The following is a 17,504-nucleotide window of genomic DNA, read 5'->3' on the forward strand; positions in this document are numbered from 1 at the left end:
AGGCCAGGAGAGCTGGTGGGCACTTCCCCTACCGTCTCCCTCTGCTTAGGTCCAACGATAAAATCAGATTGCCAGCATCTCTCTGGAAGGAGCTTGTACACATGTCTAGTACCCCAGCTTTTGTGGCTGCTGCCTGAGGGATAGGACTCCTGATCACCTGGCTCTGAAAGCCAGTGGGAAGTGCATTCATGAGTTCCACAGGACTATAGCAAACAAAGAAGCAGTTTTTAAATGGTACAAGAAGACTCCCCTGCAGCTATACACTGGGGCTTAACTTAGAGGGAGCAGGCAAAATGCCCATTTCCCAATTTTTCCCTGAAAGGGGCTTAACTATATACTTTTCCATCTGCTGCCTGAGGATCTGGCTTCTAATCAGCCTACGTCTAGGTGCTGACACCAATTCTCCCCTTTGGGACATTGATGAGTCTTGGCACACCTCAATTACTGGGAGCCACTAAGGACAAAGATGGCAGCTTGTACAATCACAAAATTTTGAGAGACAATCAGAAGCTCACACCAGGCTGATTGACAAGGTTTATCTCCTACTGGAGCCCAATCTGTCAAGACTGGGAGAGGTGGCTGTTATATCTAACATGTGGGCACCTACACAGAGAGAGAAGAAAATTGAGAAACAAAGAAATGTTCCAAACAAGAAATAAGATAAATCTACAGAAATAGATTTTAATGAAACAGAAATAAACGATTTACCTAATAGAGAGTTCAAAATAATGGTAATAAAGATGCTCGTCAAGGTCAGCAGAGCAATGCATGAACAAAGTGAGAATTTCAACAGAGACAGAAAATATAAATAAGTATCAAACAAATCATACAGCTGATTAATACAAATAATTGCACTGAAAAATTCACGAGAGGGGTTCAAAAACAGACTAGATCAAACAGATGAAAGGATCACTGAACTCAAAGACAGAGCAGTGGAATTCATTGAATAAGAGGAGCAAAAAGAAAAAAATGAAAAAGAATGAAGATAGCTTAACGGACTGATGAAACACCATCGAGTGGACCAATATACACATAACAGGGGTCACAGAAGGAGAAGAGAAAGAGAAAGGGGCAAAAAGCTTATTCAAGGAAATAATAGCCAAAAAATTCCCTAATGTGGAGATAGAAACAGACACCTAGATCCAAGAAACCCAAAGAGTACCAAATAAGATGAACCTATACCAAGACACGTAGTAAATTGTCAAAAGTTAAAGACAAGGAGAAACTCTTAAAAGCAGCAAGAGAAAAGCAACTTGTTACCAACAAGGGAACCCCCATAAAACTAGAGTGGATTTTTCAGCAGAAACTTTCCAGGCCAGAAGCAAGTGGGATGATATATTCAAAGTGCTGAAAGAAAAAAACTGCCAACCAAGAATACTCTACCCAGCAAAGCTGTCCTTCAGAATTGAAGGAGAGAGAAACGGTTCTCCAGAGAAACAAAAGCTGAAGCAGTTCATCACTACTACTCCAGCTTTACAAGAAATGTTAAAGGGAGTTCCTCAAGCTGAAATGAAAGCTACTAATCAGCTAATTAGTAACATGAAAACATATTAAAATATAAAACTCACTGATAGAGGTAAATATATGCTGATCTTCCTTGACTTATGATAGGGTTAAGTCATGATAAGCCCATCATAAGTTGAAAATGTCCTAAGTTGAAAATGCATTTAATATACCTAACCTACCGAACATCATAGCTTAGCCCAGCCTACCTTAAATGTGCTCAGAGGGGCTGGCCTGGCAGTATAGTGGTTAAGGTCGCATGCTCCACTTCAGCAGCCCAGGGTTCACGGGTTTGGATCCCAGGTGCAGACCTAGCACTGCTTGTCTGGCAGCATCCCACATAAAAAACACAGAGGAAGATTGGCATAGATGTTAACTCAGGGCCAGTCTTCCTCACACACACACAAAAGTCCTCAGAACACTTACAGTAGCCTACATTTGGGCTAATAAACTAACATACCCAACATGGAAAGTTTTTTATAGTGAAATGTTGAAAGTTCATGCACTTTATTGAATACTGTACTGAAAAGGAAAAACAGAATGGTTGTATGGGTACAGAATGGTTCTAGTGTATTGTTTACCCTCATAATCACATGGCTGACTGGGAGCTGCAGCTCGCTGGTGCTGCCCAGCATCATGAGAGAGTATCATACCACATATCACTAGCCTGGGAAAAGATCAAAATTCAAAATCTGAAGTACAGTTTCTACTGAAGGCATATCACCTCACCATTATAAAGTCAAAAAGTCATAAGTCAAATCATCATGAGTTGGGTACCATCTGTAGTTAAATTTAGAATACTCTAATATTGTGATGGTGGTGGGCAAATCCTTATAATTCTAGTATAAAGGTTAAAAGACAAAAGTATTAAAAATAACTAAAATAATTTGTTCATGGATATGCAAATGTAAATTGTGACATCAAAAATATAAAATGTGCAGGGAGTGTAAAAATGTAGACCTTTTGTATGTGGATATATATATGAAGGAAACAAAATCAGTATCTTGAATCAATATCTGCACCCCCACGTTCATTGCAGCATCATTCACAATAGCCAAGATATGGAAACAACCAAAGTGCCCATCAACAGATGGATGGATAAAGAAGATATGATATACAGATACACAATGGAATATTATTCATCCATGAGAAAGAATAAAATCCTACCATTTGTGACAACATGGATGGATCTTCAGGGCGTTAAATTAAGTGAAAAAAGACAAATACTGTATGATGTCACTTGCATGTGGAATCTAAAAGAAACATAAAAACAGAGTGAAATGGTGGTTGCCAGGGGCTGCAGAAAATGGGGAGATATTCGTTAAAGTGTACAAACTTCAGCTATAAGATGAGTAAGTTCTGGGCATCTAATGTACAGCATGGTAACTATAGTTAACAATACTGTGTTATATACTTGAAAGTTGCTGAGAGTAAATCTTAAATGTTCTCAGAGCAGAGCCATGCCTGGTCTTTTTGGCACCATCCTTTCTATCAGACAATGCTCCACTGTAATTCATAGGGTTTTCATGGCCAGTTTTTTCACAAGTGGGTGGCCAGGTCCTTCTTCCTAGTCTTAGTCTGGAAGCCCCGCTGAAACCTGTCCACCACAGGTGACTGCTGGTATTTGAAATACTGATAGCATAGCTTGCAGCATCATAGCAACACTCAGTCACCACAGTATGACAACCAACAGACAGGTGAAATGAACCCCAGGCCACAGTGGTGAGAACACTGAATCTTAACTACTAGACCACCAAACAAAATGTTATATGTCAGTCATAATTCAGTAAAGCTGGAGGAGGGGGAATTTGCTTCATAAATCTTAGTCAACCTCTAAACTAAAAAATTCTTTAATTGGCACCACTGTATATTTCCAAGTACCCTAGTCCAATGGAGAAGTAAGATGAACATTACAAAATGATTTTTGTCTTTTTGATTAAACTGCTATTTCACATCACTCTTCTGGTGCCTGCAAGTCCGGAAGTCATAGAACTAGCCACTCATCCGCTGCAAGGGTGGATACCACTTTATGAATAAGACAAAAAACATCAAGTATTTAGTGGCACTCGTGATGCAGGTGTACACAAGGGATTGTTTCTCAAGGAGTGGTACCTGGGCCAGCAGCACCAGCCATGATCTCGAAACTTATCAGAAATGCACATTGCCCCACCCCAGACCTACCAAGTCAGAAACTCTGGGGTGAGGACCTAACAATCTGTATTTAATAAGCCCTGGAAGGGATGCCTTGGAGGTGCATATCCCTTTAGGGTGCACACTAAATTTTCAAACCACTGAATTAAGTCACCATCTTACTCAAAGATGAAGTTATATGAATGAGAAAAAAACAACACAGGTTAACTTCAGCTGCCTCTGGTGTGAGACGAGTCCACAAGCCAACTCCAGGGGCAGTTGCATGGGCACGTGGGACCATGGCAGTGCAACCCCCCGGACTGAGGAGAATGGAGTGGGACTTGGAAACTGGTTTAGTCCCAAGTAGCAGTGCTCTAACAGCGACCAGTGGAGAGCAGCCACTCCTGAATCCAGTCTGTGCACATACTGTGTTCTTCACCAAACCTGACTGGCTGTATGTGGCTGCTAACTGTCTGCAAGGACATATTCAGTGATGTGCCAATCCGGGCATGTTTTCTCATATAGACTGAAAGCCAGTGAATGCGGCATCACAGCATCATTAATATAAGTCAGACAGATCATAGTAGGAAACACTTTTATTCTTTAAAAGCAATTATTTTATGAAAAAGGAATCAAAACTGTACTTGGTGATCACACTGGCCATTATCAGAATAGTACATGCTATTAGGAAAAAGCAATTTCTTTTTTTCTGAGATGCTCCTCACTGGATGATCCACATCTATTCCATAATGACGTGAACAATACACATGATGAGCATATTTCGTGAGCAAGACTCAGATTCTCAAATGGACAAGAGCGTTGGCTTACTCCAAACACTTTTCTTGGCTGCAGCAGATGACCAAATAGTTTGACTATATTTTTTCAGAGCTTAAAAAGGTTAATCACCTAATCATGCCAGAGCTCAACATTAATAATCAGCAAAAAAGGCACTTTAAAATACATTTGACAAGGAGTGACACTAATGCAATGAAAACTGGTCTAAGCCCTGCACTAAACTTTGTCATAGTTCATATAAGTAGTGCATTCTCTCTTTCTGTCTCCATGTGTATGTGTGTGTATACATATTTATATGTATGTGTATATACCAACATCCCTATACATATATGTGTGTATGTGTGCATGTGTGTGTGTGTATATATATATATATATATATATCTCCGTAAGTCTCTGGGGAGTGAAAAAAACATTTCTGTTTCCTTTAATTGAATAGTACACAAAAATTCTAGTCACTTTATTTGGAACAAAGAATGAGGGGACTGGCAAATTAACGTAAAAACAGTACCCTACTACACTTTTCTGTCAACAAAAAAGCAATAAAATAAATACGCAAAACTTTCCTAGGTTGTCAACTACTAAAATAATAAAATCTAGCATTTTTAAAAATTTTATTCCATTGTAGGGAACAGGGTGGACATTTTTGGTGCTGTAAATCTCACACACTCACACATCCATATTGCTTAGGCTGAAGAGAGCAGAATGAACAGAGGAAATTTCTTCCACAGACTCCGTCCTTTCAGTACTCACCAAGTTTTAGCTATGCTGTTATTCTGCTTAGCTTAACATACAACAAAGTCTTGTATAAACATATTTTTAGGATGTCTAAATTCTCAAGATACTTGCACAGAATACTAAAAGTACTTAAGAGGATTTTTGTAAAATAAACAGAATTGGCCATATACCAGTCCGCTGCTTACCCCAGGCTTGGGTATTTTGGCTCACGGTTTTGACAGACCAAACCCACATGTATCAGAGTTGGACAAAAAGCTAATTTGTCTTCCCCAGGAACAGGTGTATAGACACATTCTTATTCTTAGGGTATAAAAAAACAATTAGTAATGGCATTTAAAGTTAATTACTAACTGTATAATGCCTGAGAACAAAAACAAAGCAATTTTTGAAAGGTTAAGAGTCAGACTCTGGGCATTTCCGTTTTTTAGCTGCTGGCTCTTCAGTCTTGTGTAATTCTAAAGTGCTGGCATTGGATTTGAGGCTGGGGTCTGCTCTAAGGTTGTCCATAGCAACGGTGAAGCCTGAGAGAAGGTACCCCCCACCTCCGCTCATCAGTAGTTTGGGATGACTTCGATCTGGCAAAACCTAATCAAGACAGAAAGACAGACATTCATGTTTTCCTAAGCAGATAAAGCACATACTAACAATACACATGCCAGAATCAGAATTTAAATGACAAAGATTCTCTCGAAGATGTAACGGAATCCATTCCTAAGGAGCCCCTTCCTTCACAAGATAGTGCATATGAAAGCGTAGAAATTGGTTTAAGTGATTTTAGTGGATATAAAAGTGTAGAAATTGGCTTAAGTGATTCTCTTTGGAAAATAAAATGAAGCCATTTCTCTTAAACCTGAAGGAAGTTTCTAGTGGCGAATGGGCAATGGTTTGTATACTACCCTGGGCTTGTGTGTAGCTTTCTTCCTTTTGGCTCTAGGAAGCTTCATGGCCAACAGTGGAGCTTGGGCCCATGGAGATGCAGCTACTGGACAGACATCCAGAGCCTCCCTTCCCTAATACCCTGTTAACTCTGACAAGCCTTCTTCTCTCCCACTACCATGGCTAAATAAGATGACTGCCATGAAGGGCAGGGTCGCCCAAGGCTATAGGGTGTCCGGGATTAAGTAAGATGTGCAAGCAGCAGGGCAGGGGTTGTGGCAGCCATGGAGATGCTCCCTCACATCTCTCTTCCAGAGGGAAGTGATTATGCAGAGTTCAAGCTGCAGAAAGCCTCTGGCTGCTGCTCCTTTGGAATCTGCTGTAGCATTCACACCCAGGGAGGCCATGGGTTGCTCCAAGTCCACAGCTGAGTGTGGGTACCAGGACTGGACTATTTCTGGCCAACGCAGGGCTCCTTTAATGGCAATCTTTGCTCAGGGGTTCCCCATCATCCTGGCTGAGACTTTTTCAGAGCAGCCCTGCAGGTTTTTCCTCCCCTACCCTCCTTCCTCCTTTCACAGGCATCAGACCTGCATCATGGTCTGATGGCTCTCCCTGTCTAATCCTGCTCCCTCTTCCCTGTATCTTTCAAAGGCATTTCTCCTGATAAATCCCTTACACTTCTAATTCCATCTTGGCATATGACTTCCAGAGGTCCTGAACTGACACACAACCCATGTAAATCCTGAAACTTGCTGTGAAACATCCCAGCACAGAGGAAGGGATGTTTCTTGTTGGCCTGGGGATTTTGCTATTATCAGTTATTCCCTCCACAGTGATCTCGAGGCTTTGGGGCAACACAAACCACAACTGTTTGCAATTTAAAAGTCCCTGGACTGGAGTTACAGAGTAATAGACTTAGACATGAAAGGAGAAAAAAGGTTCAGGAGAGGTCAGGGCACTTTCTCTGAGTTCTCTTTCATCTCTGCAGACAGAAACAGGGATATCTCCATTTAACAACTTCCGGCACTACTGTAAAGTCCCAGGAAAACAGCTCCTGGGACTGGCTGTGGAACACGTACCTGGTAATTTCTGAGCCAGGTTTCAGACAGCCTGAGGTTGATGACCCCTCCTCTTTCCCGCAGTTTCGTGTAGCATTCCAACAGGGGCTAAAGGCATAAACAGAGTGCTGTTAAGAATTACTTTGAGGGGCCGGCTTGGTCGTGTAGTGGTTAAGTTCACATGCTCTGCATCGGCGGCCCAGGGTTTGCAGGTTTGGATCCTGGGCACGGACCTCACATTGCTCATCAAGCCGCGCTGTGGCGGCATCCCACATAAAATAGAGGAAGATTGGCACAGATGTTAGCTTAACGACAATCTTCCTCAAGCAAAAAGAGGAAGATTGGCAACAGATGTTAGCTCAGGGCCAATCTTCCTCACAAAAAAACGAATTACTTTGAGTGCCCAAATTTGAGAGTCAACATTCAGGTGCAAGAATTCCTGTTCATTCCATTTCAGTATTACCTCTTTATACTGACAGTAGGCCACAAATGGCCTTGAAGGGGCCACGAAGTCCAGCAAAGACAGCAGCAATGGAGTGGGATGGAAACGACTAGCTACAATTAAACTGCAAGGAAAACGTTAGACAAATTATTTCTCTACACCCCCAAAGTGGAGCATAAGTTTTAAAATGCATTTAAAATTACCATATTTACTTGCATGACTCACACAAGGAAAAGCTTAAAACACAACATTCTAGGAATTCCAAACAATAAAATGACAAGCTATTAACTTTCTAGGAAACACAAGCTGGAATATAAGGTCTCATGTTGCTTTGGCAACTCTAAGCATTTAATGACATTCTTGATTTTAAAAAAAGCACCTGGAAACAAATCCAACGTCATAATACTGGCTTTGCAGATATCTGAATCTACTCTCCTTTTAGGTTCTCCTTAGCCCTTGCCATTAGCCAGTATAACATCAGTTTGAATATGCCACCACCTGCACCTAATGGGACTACACAGCCCCATCTGATGCACCATCATTGGAGAAATTTCAGATTTCTTCTAAAACTCTGAAACTAACATGACCAATTTCCCACCTCTGCCAAATGCAGGCTCCTTTCTTTAAAAACCCAAGACAGAATCATCATCTCTGCTCCCACAGTCACCAAAGCAGACAAGCAGATAGAGAATGCTAATCTGTTTGAAGCAGAGCCCACAAGCACCAAGATGTCTCTTGCATTCTTTCATCAACGCACCCATCTGCGTTTCTTTCACTCAGCAGAGCAGCAGCCTCTAACTGTCTTTTCCTTTGCTCTTCTTGTCTCTTCTGCTTCTCCTGAATCTTCAAGAAGAAAAATAAGAAACCAACGTACTGAGGTCATTCAGTCAGGTTTATGGAAACGCTGGTCTGTCAAAACATTTCAACAATATTTATCAACTTGGACTAAAGCAACAAAAGGAAGTCAGTCACTTAAAAGGAAGTTGAAAACACACAAGAAAGCCCACATGTTAAAAAACATCATTAAGCTACCTATACAATGCTTCTGTATCCTACAGCTCCACCCCTAAGATTAAATCACTCACATGGATACACCCACGCGCACTCTCTTTCTCCATCTGTTTTGATATTTATCATCTTGGGAGCTGATGCTCCAAAGCCAAACCAAATCTCAGAGCTTACATGAAGTTAACTGAAGACCTGAGGGGACTATTATGAGAGTAGTGGGGACTCATAAAATTCTTACATAATCCTTTCTGCTTCCTCTCTCTTTAGGCTCCTTATATTCTGGATCTTGAGAGACAATCTCCATTGTTTCTTGTTCTTCTGGGGGATTGCTCTCTGAGGCCTCTGCCATGCTGTCCTCATTCTCTTGTTCTGAAGCCTGTTTTTCCTCCAGCGTGCCATTACTTTCTTCAACCGAAGCACTGTCTTTTGGCTCTGAAGATAACATCTCGGCAGAAAATGTTCCATTTAGGAGACTGTCCACTTTGTTGAGGGGGAATTCATAGAGACCACTGAGGAAAGATTCGGGAAATCCAAAACATGCTGTTGCTGCCCGAACAGGTCCACCTCCAGGGTACAGCTGAATAATGGAGCCAAAACCTGAGCAGATAAAAGAAACAAACATCTCTCCATGGAGGCGATGCTAGACTATGCAAACCCTCAGGGTCCTCTACAGTAAGGAGGCTCAAGGTCTCCCTACTTTACTTTGTTCAGAGGCTGAAGGATGATGCAGCTCCTTTAGGGGTCCGTTTGGAGTCTAAGAATATTCCTAATGGAGGTAATATAATTCCAAGAGATAAACAGGAAGCCTTAAAGAAGCTTACCCTCACTTGACACTACAGTAAAACCCTGTGATTGTGCAAATGTGAATGTCACATGATTGGAGATTGGTTCTCAGCTCCCTCTAAGTCCAATCCTCAAACAGGGCGGTTAAAAGTTCTTGTCTTCTATGGGGTCAGAGAAAGTTCAGGCAAATCAGGCTGTGCCGTATTCTTCCAGGATAGAACACATCCCTAGTATTCTTCCCACCCAATCCCCTCAATCCAGGCCAATAAAATGAACACCAGCTATCCAAGAGTTTACTGAAATTACTGTCCTGGAGGTCCTAGCCAGCCACAGGCTTCAGAACCACCCCCAATGATACTGAGGCTGGAAAGGACAACTGCCATCTGGGGGTGCCAACATAGCACAGGCTGGGAGATGTGGACTGTGCAGGAAGGTGCCAGGGACTGGAGCTGTGCAGGCCCACCCAATCACTTCATTAAGCTTGTAGTGACTCCACCTTGCTTGCCATGAGTTTGAATTTTTCAGACCCCTCTACTCAAATCATGGTGGGGTTTTAATGAACTTGAAAATGTTAAATCTTACCTCCCATTCGTTCCATCATGGCACCCAGCACCAAGCCTGCGCATGTTTCCATTACAATCATTTTATTGCCAGCACGGATATTTCCCAACGTCAACATCTGGGCCAGTGTATCATATCTCATGTGGCTAAGGAAAAAAGAATGATTCCTTCACTCTTAGCTAAGCAAAGCCCGCTATTTTAATAATCATTTTTCAAGTTTTGTTTGTTTTATAAAAATTATGTTGATAAGATTATTGATTGCTTTGGAAGCAACAGTAAAAAGGACTTACAATTTATGAGGTAGGAGGATACTTTATGCAGGTGAGCAAGTTTTTCATTTTACTTAAAATCATGATTTTCTTAAAGATATATTTTCCCCCAATTATACTTTTGAAAGGAAACAAAGCGTACTTAATTTTTCCAGGTTCTCTGGCATAATACATAACTGAAAGAATGCGGGTGGATGGCTTCACAACAGTAATGATGGCTTCATATCTGGGGGAAGAAAAAAGAGAACACCAATTTTAAAAAACTGGCTTAAAAATATTTTATTTTTAATAACATATTTTATAAAGTTATAAAAAGATATAATGTTTTCATCCTTTTCAAACAAAAACTACTTACTTCTTTTTCTTCTTTTTTATATATTTATCTTGAGCAAATTCTGTCTTGTCTCGGAATGTTGTACTATTTTCAATTAACTGCTGAACTATTTCCTATAAGAAAAGGAGCAAGCAGATTTCCTGAAACTTTATTTTCACAGAACAGATAACTTCAAAGGTTTCTTACCCCAGAATGTATCCAAAGGTTTGATTCTCCAGTTCCTTTTCCACGGAAGTCAAAATGGATGAACTTTGCTTTTTTTTTTCTCCCTTACCCTGTCTAGAAATTGTATTAAAATATAAGTACTTTATAACTTCATTTAAACCGAGGAAAAAGAACAGAGATACACAATAAAAGGGAGAAGAGAGGTAGAGGAAACTGTCATTCCTGAAGAGACTGGCTGAAAACATTACTGAAAATGAACAAAGTTAAGCTCTGATATGCACTGTTATGAAATTCTCTTTTGCTAACAATATCAGTAACATCATTCACTTACATTCCTGCATGTAAGAAATGAAATCTTTCATATATGAATTGCATGTATATTTCAAGCTATTTCTAACAGGAATATACAGTATTTTTATATTTTACCGTAGGTAAAGTCTGCTTTAAAAACCAAGCAATTTCCTAAATACCAAACAGAAACAAAACACAACATCCTTTGAATATTACCTCTCCTTTAATGCCCTTGTCCTTTAAAGCTTTTATGTCATCTTGAGTAAGTTTCTGAGATTTCCCATCATCAATTATATTTCGATTATCAGTGCCCGCTTCTTTGGTCTCTAAGGAAGGAAATTGCTTTATGACATTTACGATCTGAAATTATTTAAAAATCTTTCTTTCTCCAAGTTCACATCCACATCCAGCCCATCAGTCACTCAAATTTGGCCTTCCAGTTCCACGGCCCCCACCCCAGTCCACTATCCTTTCTTGCCAGGACTACTCCAAGTCTGTAACTCATCTTCCTGCTCCCACTCTTGCCCCCTTACAATCCACCTCAGCACCACGGTTATCTTTTTTGTTTTTCCTTTTTCTCCCCAAAGCCCCCCGGGACATAGTTGTGTATTTTTAGTTGTGGGTCCTTCTAGTTGTGGCATGTGGGACACGGCCTCAGCATGGCCTGACCAGCGGTGCCATGTCCACGCCCAGGATCCGAACTGGTGAAACCCTGGGCCGCTGAAGCGGAGAGCACGAACTTAACCACTTGGCCACGGGGCCGGCCCCCCTCCACAGTTATCTTTTTAAAGCGCTAAGTGGCTCATCTATTCTGATGCACAAAACCACACAGTGGCAACTAGAATACATTCCAAAGACGACTTGCAAGGGTGCATATGATCTGCCCCGTCTACCTTTTCTGGCCTCATTTCTTGACGCCTGTCCCCCAGCCACATTACCCTTCTTTCTGTTCCTTAAACGCACTAAGCATTGTCTCACTGAGGGCTCTGGCTCTTGCTCCCTTGGCCTGAAATGCTCTTATGACACTCTGAGTGACTGCATCCTTTCCATCACTCAAGGCTGAGCTCATCATCTCAGCCAAATTTCCCAATCAGCCTGCAGGACACCTCCCTGCTCTGTCATCTTCACAGCACGCGTCACCATCTGAAATTTTGATTTTTGCTTGTCTACTTGATTATTTTTGGTGTTCCCCACTGCTAAGTAAGTTTTATGAGATGATCTATCTCATCAACTGCTATAATCACAGTGCCTAATCATTCCTGGAATATATTTGTTGCTTAATAAAAACATGGACATTAATTTAAAAGTATTTAATTACCTGGTTTGAAGCAGAACTTTAACAGTATTTTAATTATTTAATTTTAATAATTATTTAAGCATTTTTATTAATAAAATATTTTAACAAGTATTTAATTTTAATTAACAATACCAGTTAAAATTATGAGGACTTTATCACAGGCGAGGCACTGTTAAGAATTTCCTATGTGTCATATGACTGAACACTCACTATAGCCTAGGCATTAAATGTGTTTATGGCCCCATTTTACACACGAGGATATAAGACTCAGAGAAACTAAAAACTTGCCCAAGGTTACAAGGCAAGCAATGAAGCTGGAACTTAACCCTAGTCAATTAAATTCAAAGCCAGACCCTTTAACCTCCACCCTATACACTAATCACCTCGCAGCCATTACTTAGCTTCTGGGCACTGAAATGGTTCTCCACCTGCTCTTACACTGAAGCGGCAAACACTCGTGGGATTAAATGCCTGGCCCAAGGTCAGAGTGCCAGTTAACCACGGGCTGGAGCCAGAATCCAGGTATCTCAAAGCCAAAGGCAGATCGTGCTTCATTCCAGCAAGCTACAGTTCTTAGATTATGAGTTTAGATTTCTGTGGGGACTGCCTAGGCTAGCACTTTAGGATTAACTGAGGTGGACAGGTTTCTGACTAGCCAGCTCAAGAGCATCTATTTCATACACCCCAACTAGTGCACCTGAAGTAGGCTCTTCCTTCTTCTTCTTAGGCTGAAGACTTCCTCCGTTGGTCACTTCAAATGTGGTTCCATAACTATGGCCAATGACGTTATCCAGATAGAACCACTGTTTTTCAAAAGTTACTTTTCTGGGGAAGAAAATACAATCAATTAGTTGAATCTCATTTGCATTCAGAATAGAAAAGATATGTTTGATCTAGTTTATTTCAAAACTGGTCTTCACAAACGATGATCAGCAGCATTATCTCTGAACACAAACTTACAAATGGACTAGAGAGAATGGGGTTGGGGCACAGACACAAATTAATAAAGCCACAAAATCACTGATTTTGGAACAAGAAACAAGGACAGAAGACATTCCTCTTCTGAGGCACTGGTTTGACTCCATTTTGCACTATTGGACGGGATGTCCAAACTCACAGGCTCCAAGGATTTGTGAATAGTATAAAGGGTCATCAAGACTGGCAGGCCACTGGACACACACTGTGATGCCCCTTGCAACTTACACAAGAAAATCTCAAACTGAACAATCATTGAGGTGGTAGGGACTTAACAAATTTAACTGGCCATTTTCTTTGAAAATTATCTAGTAAAAGCAAATTGTATTTACAAATAAACATAACTGACAGTCTACACATTTGGAAAGGGTGCCTAACACTGACAATTCTCTGTATTGAGGATCAGGCAATTTTAGCCTTTCTCTTACCCAGATTTTTCTCTTATTACAATTTAAAAGAGAAACCCCACAAAAGCAAATGCTTTCCTTTCAAAAGAAGGCAACTGGGCCAGCCCCAGGGGCCTAGTGGTTAAGTTCAGCACACTCTGCTTTGGCAGCCTGGGTTTGGTTCCCAGGAGCAGACCTATATCACTTGCTTCTGAGGGGTCATGCTGTGGCAGGGGCTCACATACAAAAAAGAGGAATACTAGCAACAGATGCCAGCTCAGGGTGAATCTTCCTCCAGCAAAAAAAAAAAAAAAAGAAGGAAACTAACAACTGCTGAGTGTGGACCAGGGCTGGGCAGTATGTGCCAGCTGTGTTCATACTTTTTTTTTTTATTTTTTCTTTTTGGTGAGGAAGATTGGCCCAGAGCTAACATCTGTTGCCAATCTTCCTCTTTTTGCTTGAGGAAGATTGTTGCTCAGCTAACATCTGTGTCAATCTTCCTCCACTTTGTATGTGGGATGCCATCACAGCATGGCTTGATGAGTGGTGTTTAGGTCCATGCCTTGGATCCAAACCTGCAAACCCCTGGCCACTGAAGTGAAGTGCATGAACTCAACCATTATGACGCTGGGCTACACTCTCATACTTTTTGATTTAATTCTCACAGTAGTCCTGGGACATAGCTTTTTCTAGAAGAGCAATCTGAGACTCAGGGAAAAGGATCTTGTCCAAGATTCACAGTTAGAAAGTGGGAGCTGGGATTCAAATCCAGGTCTGCCTGACCCCAAAGCCTGGTTCTTTCCACTGTACTACAGTCTGCCCCAGCAAAGACCAAAGATCTCAGGAAGCCCTGCCTAGCTTCAGGACATGGCCCACATCCACAGAACTCTGAATCCTGGAAGACAGGTACTGGTTAATTCTGTTTGTGCCCCACCCTACATCTTCTCTTCCTTTCTCTGTGCCCCAGGAGGCTGACCATGACAGAATGCATAGACCCCATCACAGGTTTCCTTGCCGAAGGCTTCCCACCATTGCTAGACCCTGGGTGCATCAGCATTCCCTCTTGGTTCTGTAAACCTCGTCACACCTTTGTAGGTGGTGTGTGTCACATCTTAATTAGATCTTCTCACTCAAACCAACTGAGGGAATTCTTGTGAGATCCTAAGTGATCCAGGTAGGGTCAATTCTTAGTCTCTGCTGGGTCCCCAGTTACTAACACATAACAGAACATAACAGATACTCAAAACATTTGCTGACATAACCCCCTCAGAGAAGCTGAAACTCAGTTCAGCCCAGACATGCACCCTGCACCCTCATCCTTTGAACGCCCCAGTGCTACTGAAATGCTGGGTCTGACCTGGGTCAGGTTTACCCCTTTGGCAGCCAGTCTGATATACAAAGAAGGGTGTGTCACTCAAAGTGATTGGCCCGACAGGTCACTGACTAGTCAGGAAAGTGGGGCCCAGTCAGAGGGATGTGGACGCATGTTTTCGCTGGGAAGGTGAGATTTGCAGAGTTTCCTTCTCAGAGAGCCAGGACTGCTTCTGCCCAACCAGATGAGTGCAGCCTCAAGAGAAGACTGAAGGCAGAGTCTGGCCTGGGATGCAGTGGAGCTCAGAGAGCCATTTTCAAAATAAAAGGGAAACTAATGCTGTGGCTTCTGCCAAAAAAAGTGATGAAAAGTGTCTCCAGATAAATGTCTAAAGAGTTTTTTAGAAATAAAGATGTTGCTCTCTATCTCCTTGGCAATGGAAAAGCTCTTGTCTAAAAAAGCACATTTGGGGCCGGCCCAGTGGTGCAGTGGTTAAGTTCAGCATTCTCTGCTTCAGCAGTCCCAGTTTGTGGTTTTGGATCCCAGGCATGGACCTACACTACTCGTCAGCCATGCTACGGCAGCAACGCACATATAAAGTGGAGGAAGATTAGCACAGATGTTAGCTCAGGACTAATCTTCCTCAGCAAAAAAAATAAATAAAAGAGCACATTATTAAAAAGCACACTCAAACTACCGTATTTTAAAATTAAGCAACTTAAAAGGACAGTATGAGAAAGAAAAACCAAAGTTTCACCTGCTCAGTCATTGTACAGCTGTATAACTTTGGGCTCATTTATCAAACTTATAACCTAAGGATTCTGCTGCACTGTTATACTTCAATTAAAAAGTTTAAGTAATTAGTACTAGCACTTTCCAAAAGTTATGTAGTTGGGAGCAGGCACACACTTCTAATCAGAAATTCTGAAAAGAAAAAAAGTACTGGGTTCAAAAATACAACGTACAGCAGGGATGAGGGATAGTTATAAGATTTCTCTAATTTCAACTACCAAAATGAAATATTATATCAACGGGGAATTTAAAAATGCTTAAGAGCTGGTGCAGATATTTCATCTCTGGACTAAAGAAACCCCTCTCCCCCTATATTTTTTTTCCTGCACTGAATTGGTGCTTGTGCAAATACACTTGGTTATCACCAGCTTGGCGCCTTACGGACTGTTACTTGACTATTTTCTAATGACATCTGTTTCACTTTAAATATCAGTCAACAGTTTGATTCACATAGGAGTAAAAGAATTCATCTGAAGTGAGCACTTATCAGAAATCGCAAGTCTCACAATATGTAACCTTATGGTCCACAGAAAGCTGTTCTCCTGACACTGCATTCAATCTACTTCCTTGTCAAAAGTACTATAATAACCCAACTCAAAGTTTGGTTGTACTTCTCAGATAATTAACCAAAACATCCCAATATACTTTAAGCTATTGGAATTTAACAGCCTCAGCCCCCTGCCTCCGTCCCCCAGCCAGAAAGCTATCAAAATTCCCACTTCCCTAGTACTAAGACAGTGTGATTACTAATCAGCAGGTTCACAAGTCAAACGTAATTTCAAGTTCTGAGATCTTGAGCAAACTGCTTTTGGGTAGTTTAACTTTCCCAGACCTTGCATCTTTTGGTGTAAAAGGAGGGAACCCTAGAGTGATCCCACATTCTATGAAAAGTTGCTTCCTAACGTTATTCTGTGTAGACAGGTATTCCTGGTTGGGTAGAGAGAAGAGCCTGGAAGGCCAGACAAGGTTGGAGAAGTGTCATTTTTGTGGGATTGATGCTGGCTGAGGGCTAAGGGAAGCAAAAGGGTCTATGGTAAAAAGGGGGCAGGGGCAGACTCTGAGAGGCAAGGATGAGATCAGAGGATGAAGGATGGGTTCTGTGAGAAAACAGGAGACAAAAATCTCAAGAACCTAGGAGAAGAACCCAAGGACAGATGGTGGGGTGGGCCTGCAGGGGAGTATCCGGGCCCCACGAGGGTCAGGAATGGGAAAGGGACTCTGTGGAAAGACCGAGAGGGATGCTGAAGGCAGACAGCTAGGTATGAGACCAGGGAAAAGGGGCTCTGTAAGAAGCAGGAGGAGTAGGGGAGACCTCGAGGCCCGAGGATGGGATCCTGGGGAAAAGGCCTCTGTGGGAAGACCTGAGAGGAGATAACGAGAGAAGAAGTGGGGAATCCAGAGAGCCAAGAACGGGACCCTGGTGGCAGCAGGTCTGTGGGAAGACCTGGAGGGAGGGCGTCTCTGGAAGATGGGGGCGAGGGATCCCTAAGGCCAGCGACATGACTTACTTTCTCCGCTGAACTTGCACTGCTTTGAACACATCTTCCCGTTTTAGCACCACGTAGTCGCCGTCGCGGATGCGGTGGTCCCCAGGATGCGGTGGTTGTGGGCCCGGTTGCTCCCCTGAGTCCTCCATGAAGCTCAACCGGTCTCCTTGCTCCGCAGCGTCTCTCCAGTCCCCAGTGGCCCTCCCCTCGTCCTCCACTGTCGCAGCTGCCAGCCTCACCTCCCCCAAACCGAAGGGACGCAGATCCCTGCGACCGGCACCGCCCCCACGTGCTACGCGCTG

The 17,504-nt window shown here is 42.2% G+C and overlaps 1 protein-coding gene across 2 annotated transcripts; it reads right to left on the reverse strand.

Annotated features, from left to right (window-relative positions):
• Window positions 1–4,211: 4,211 nt before the first annotated feature.
• TRMT6 (tRNA methyltransferase 6 non-catalytic subunit) lies at window positions 4,212–17,469 on the reverse strand. Of its 2 annotated transcripts, none has more exons than XM_046680040.1 (11): window positions 17,224–17,469; window positions 12,948–13,075; window positions 11,170–11,279; window positions 10,519–10,610; window positions 10,306–10,389; window positions 9,916–10,040; window positions 8,789–9,147; window positions 8,300–8,385; window positions 7,564–7,666; window positions 7,122–7,208; window positions 4,212–5,748 (listed from the first exon to the last, which is right to left on the reverse strand). In XM_046680040.1, exons 1-11 carry the CDS (start codon window positions 17,349–17,351, stop codon window positions 5,557–5,559), a joined length of 1,494 nt encoding a protein of 497 aa, XP_046535996.1. In that variant the 5' UTR covers window positions 17,352–17,469; the 3' UTR covers window positions 4,212–5,556. The 2 variants fall into 2 exon arrangements, with proteins under 2 accessions (XP_046535996.1, XP_046535997.1); XM_046680041.1 differs by having other exon boundaries at window positions 17,220–17,412.
• Between the last annotated feature and the right edge of the window lie 35 nt (window positions 17,470–17,504).

Source organism: Equus quagga, chromosome 12 (assembly GCF_021613505.1).
Source record: "Equus quagga isolate Etosha38 chromosome 12, UCLA_HA_Equagga_1.0, whole genome shotgun sequence".
NCBI classification, from domain to species: Eukaryota; Metazoa; Chordata; class Mammalia; order Perissodactyla; family Equidae; genus Equus; species Equus quagga.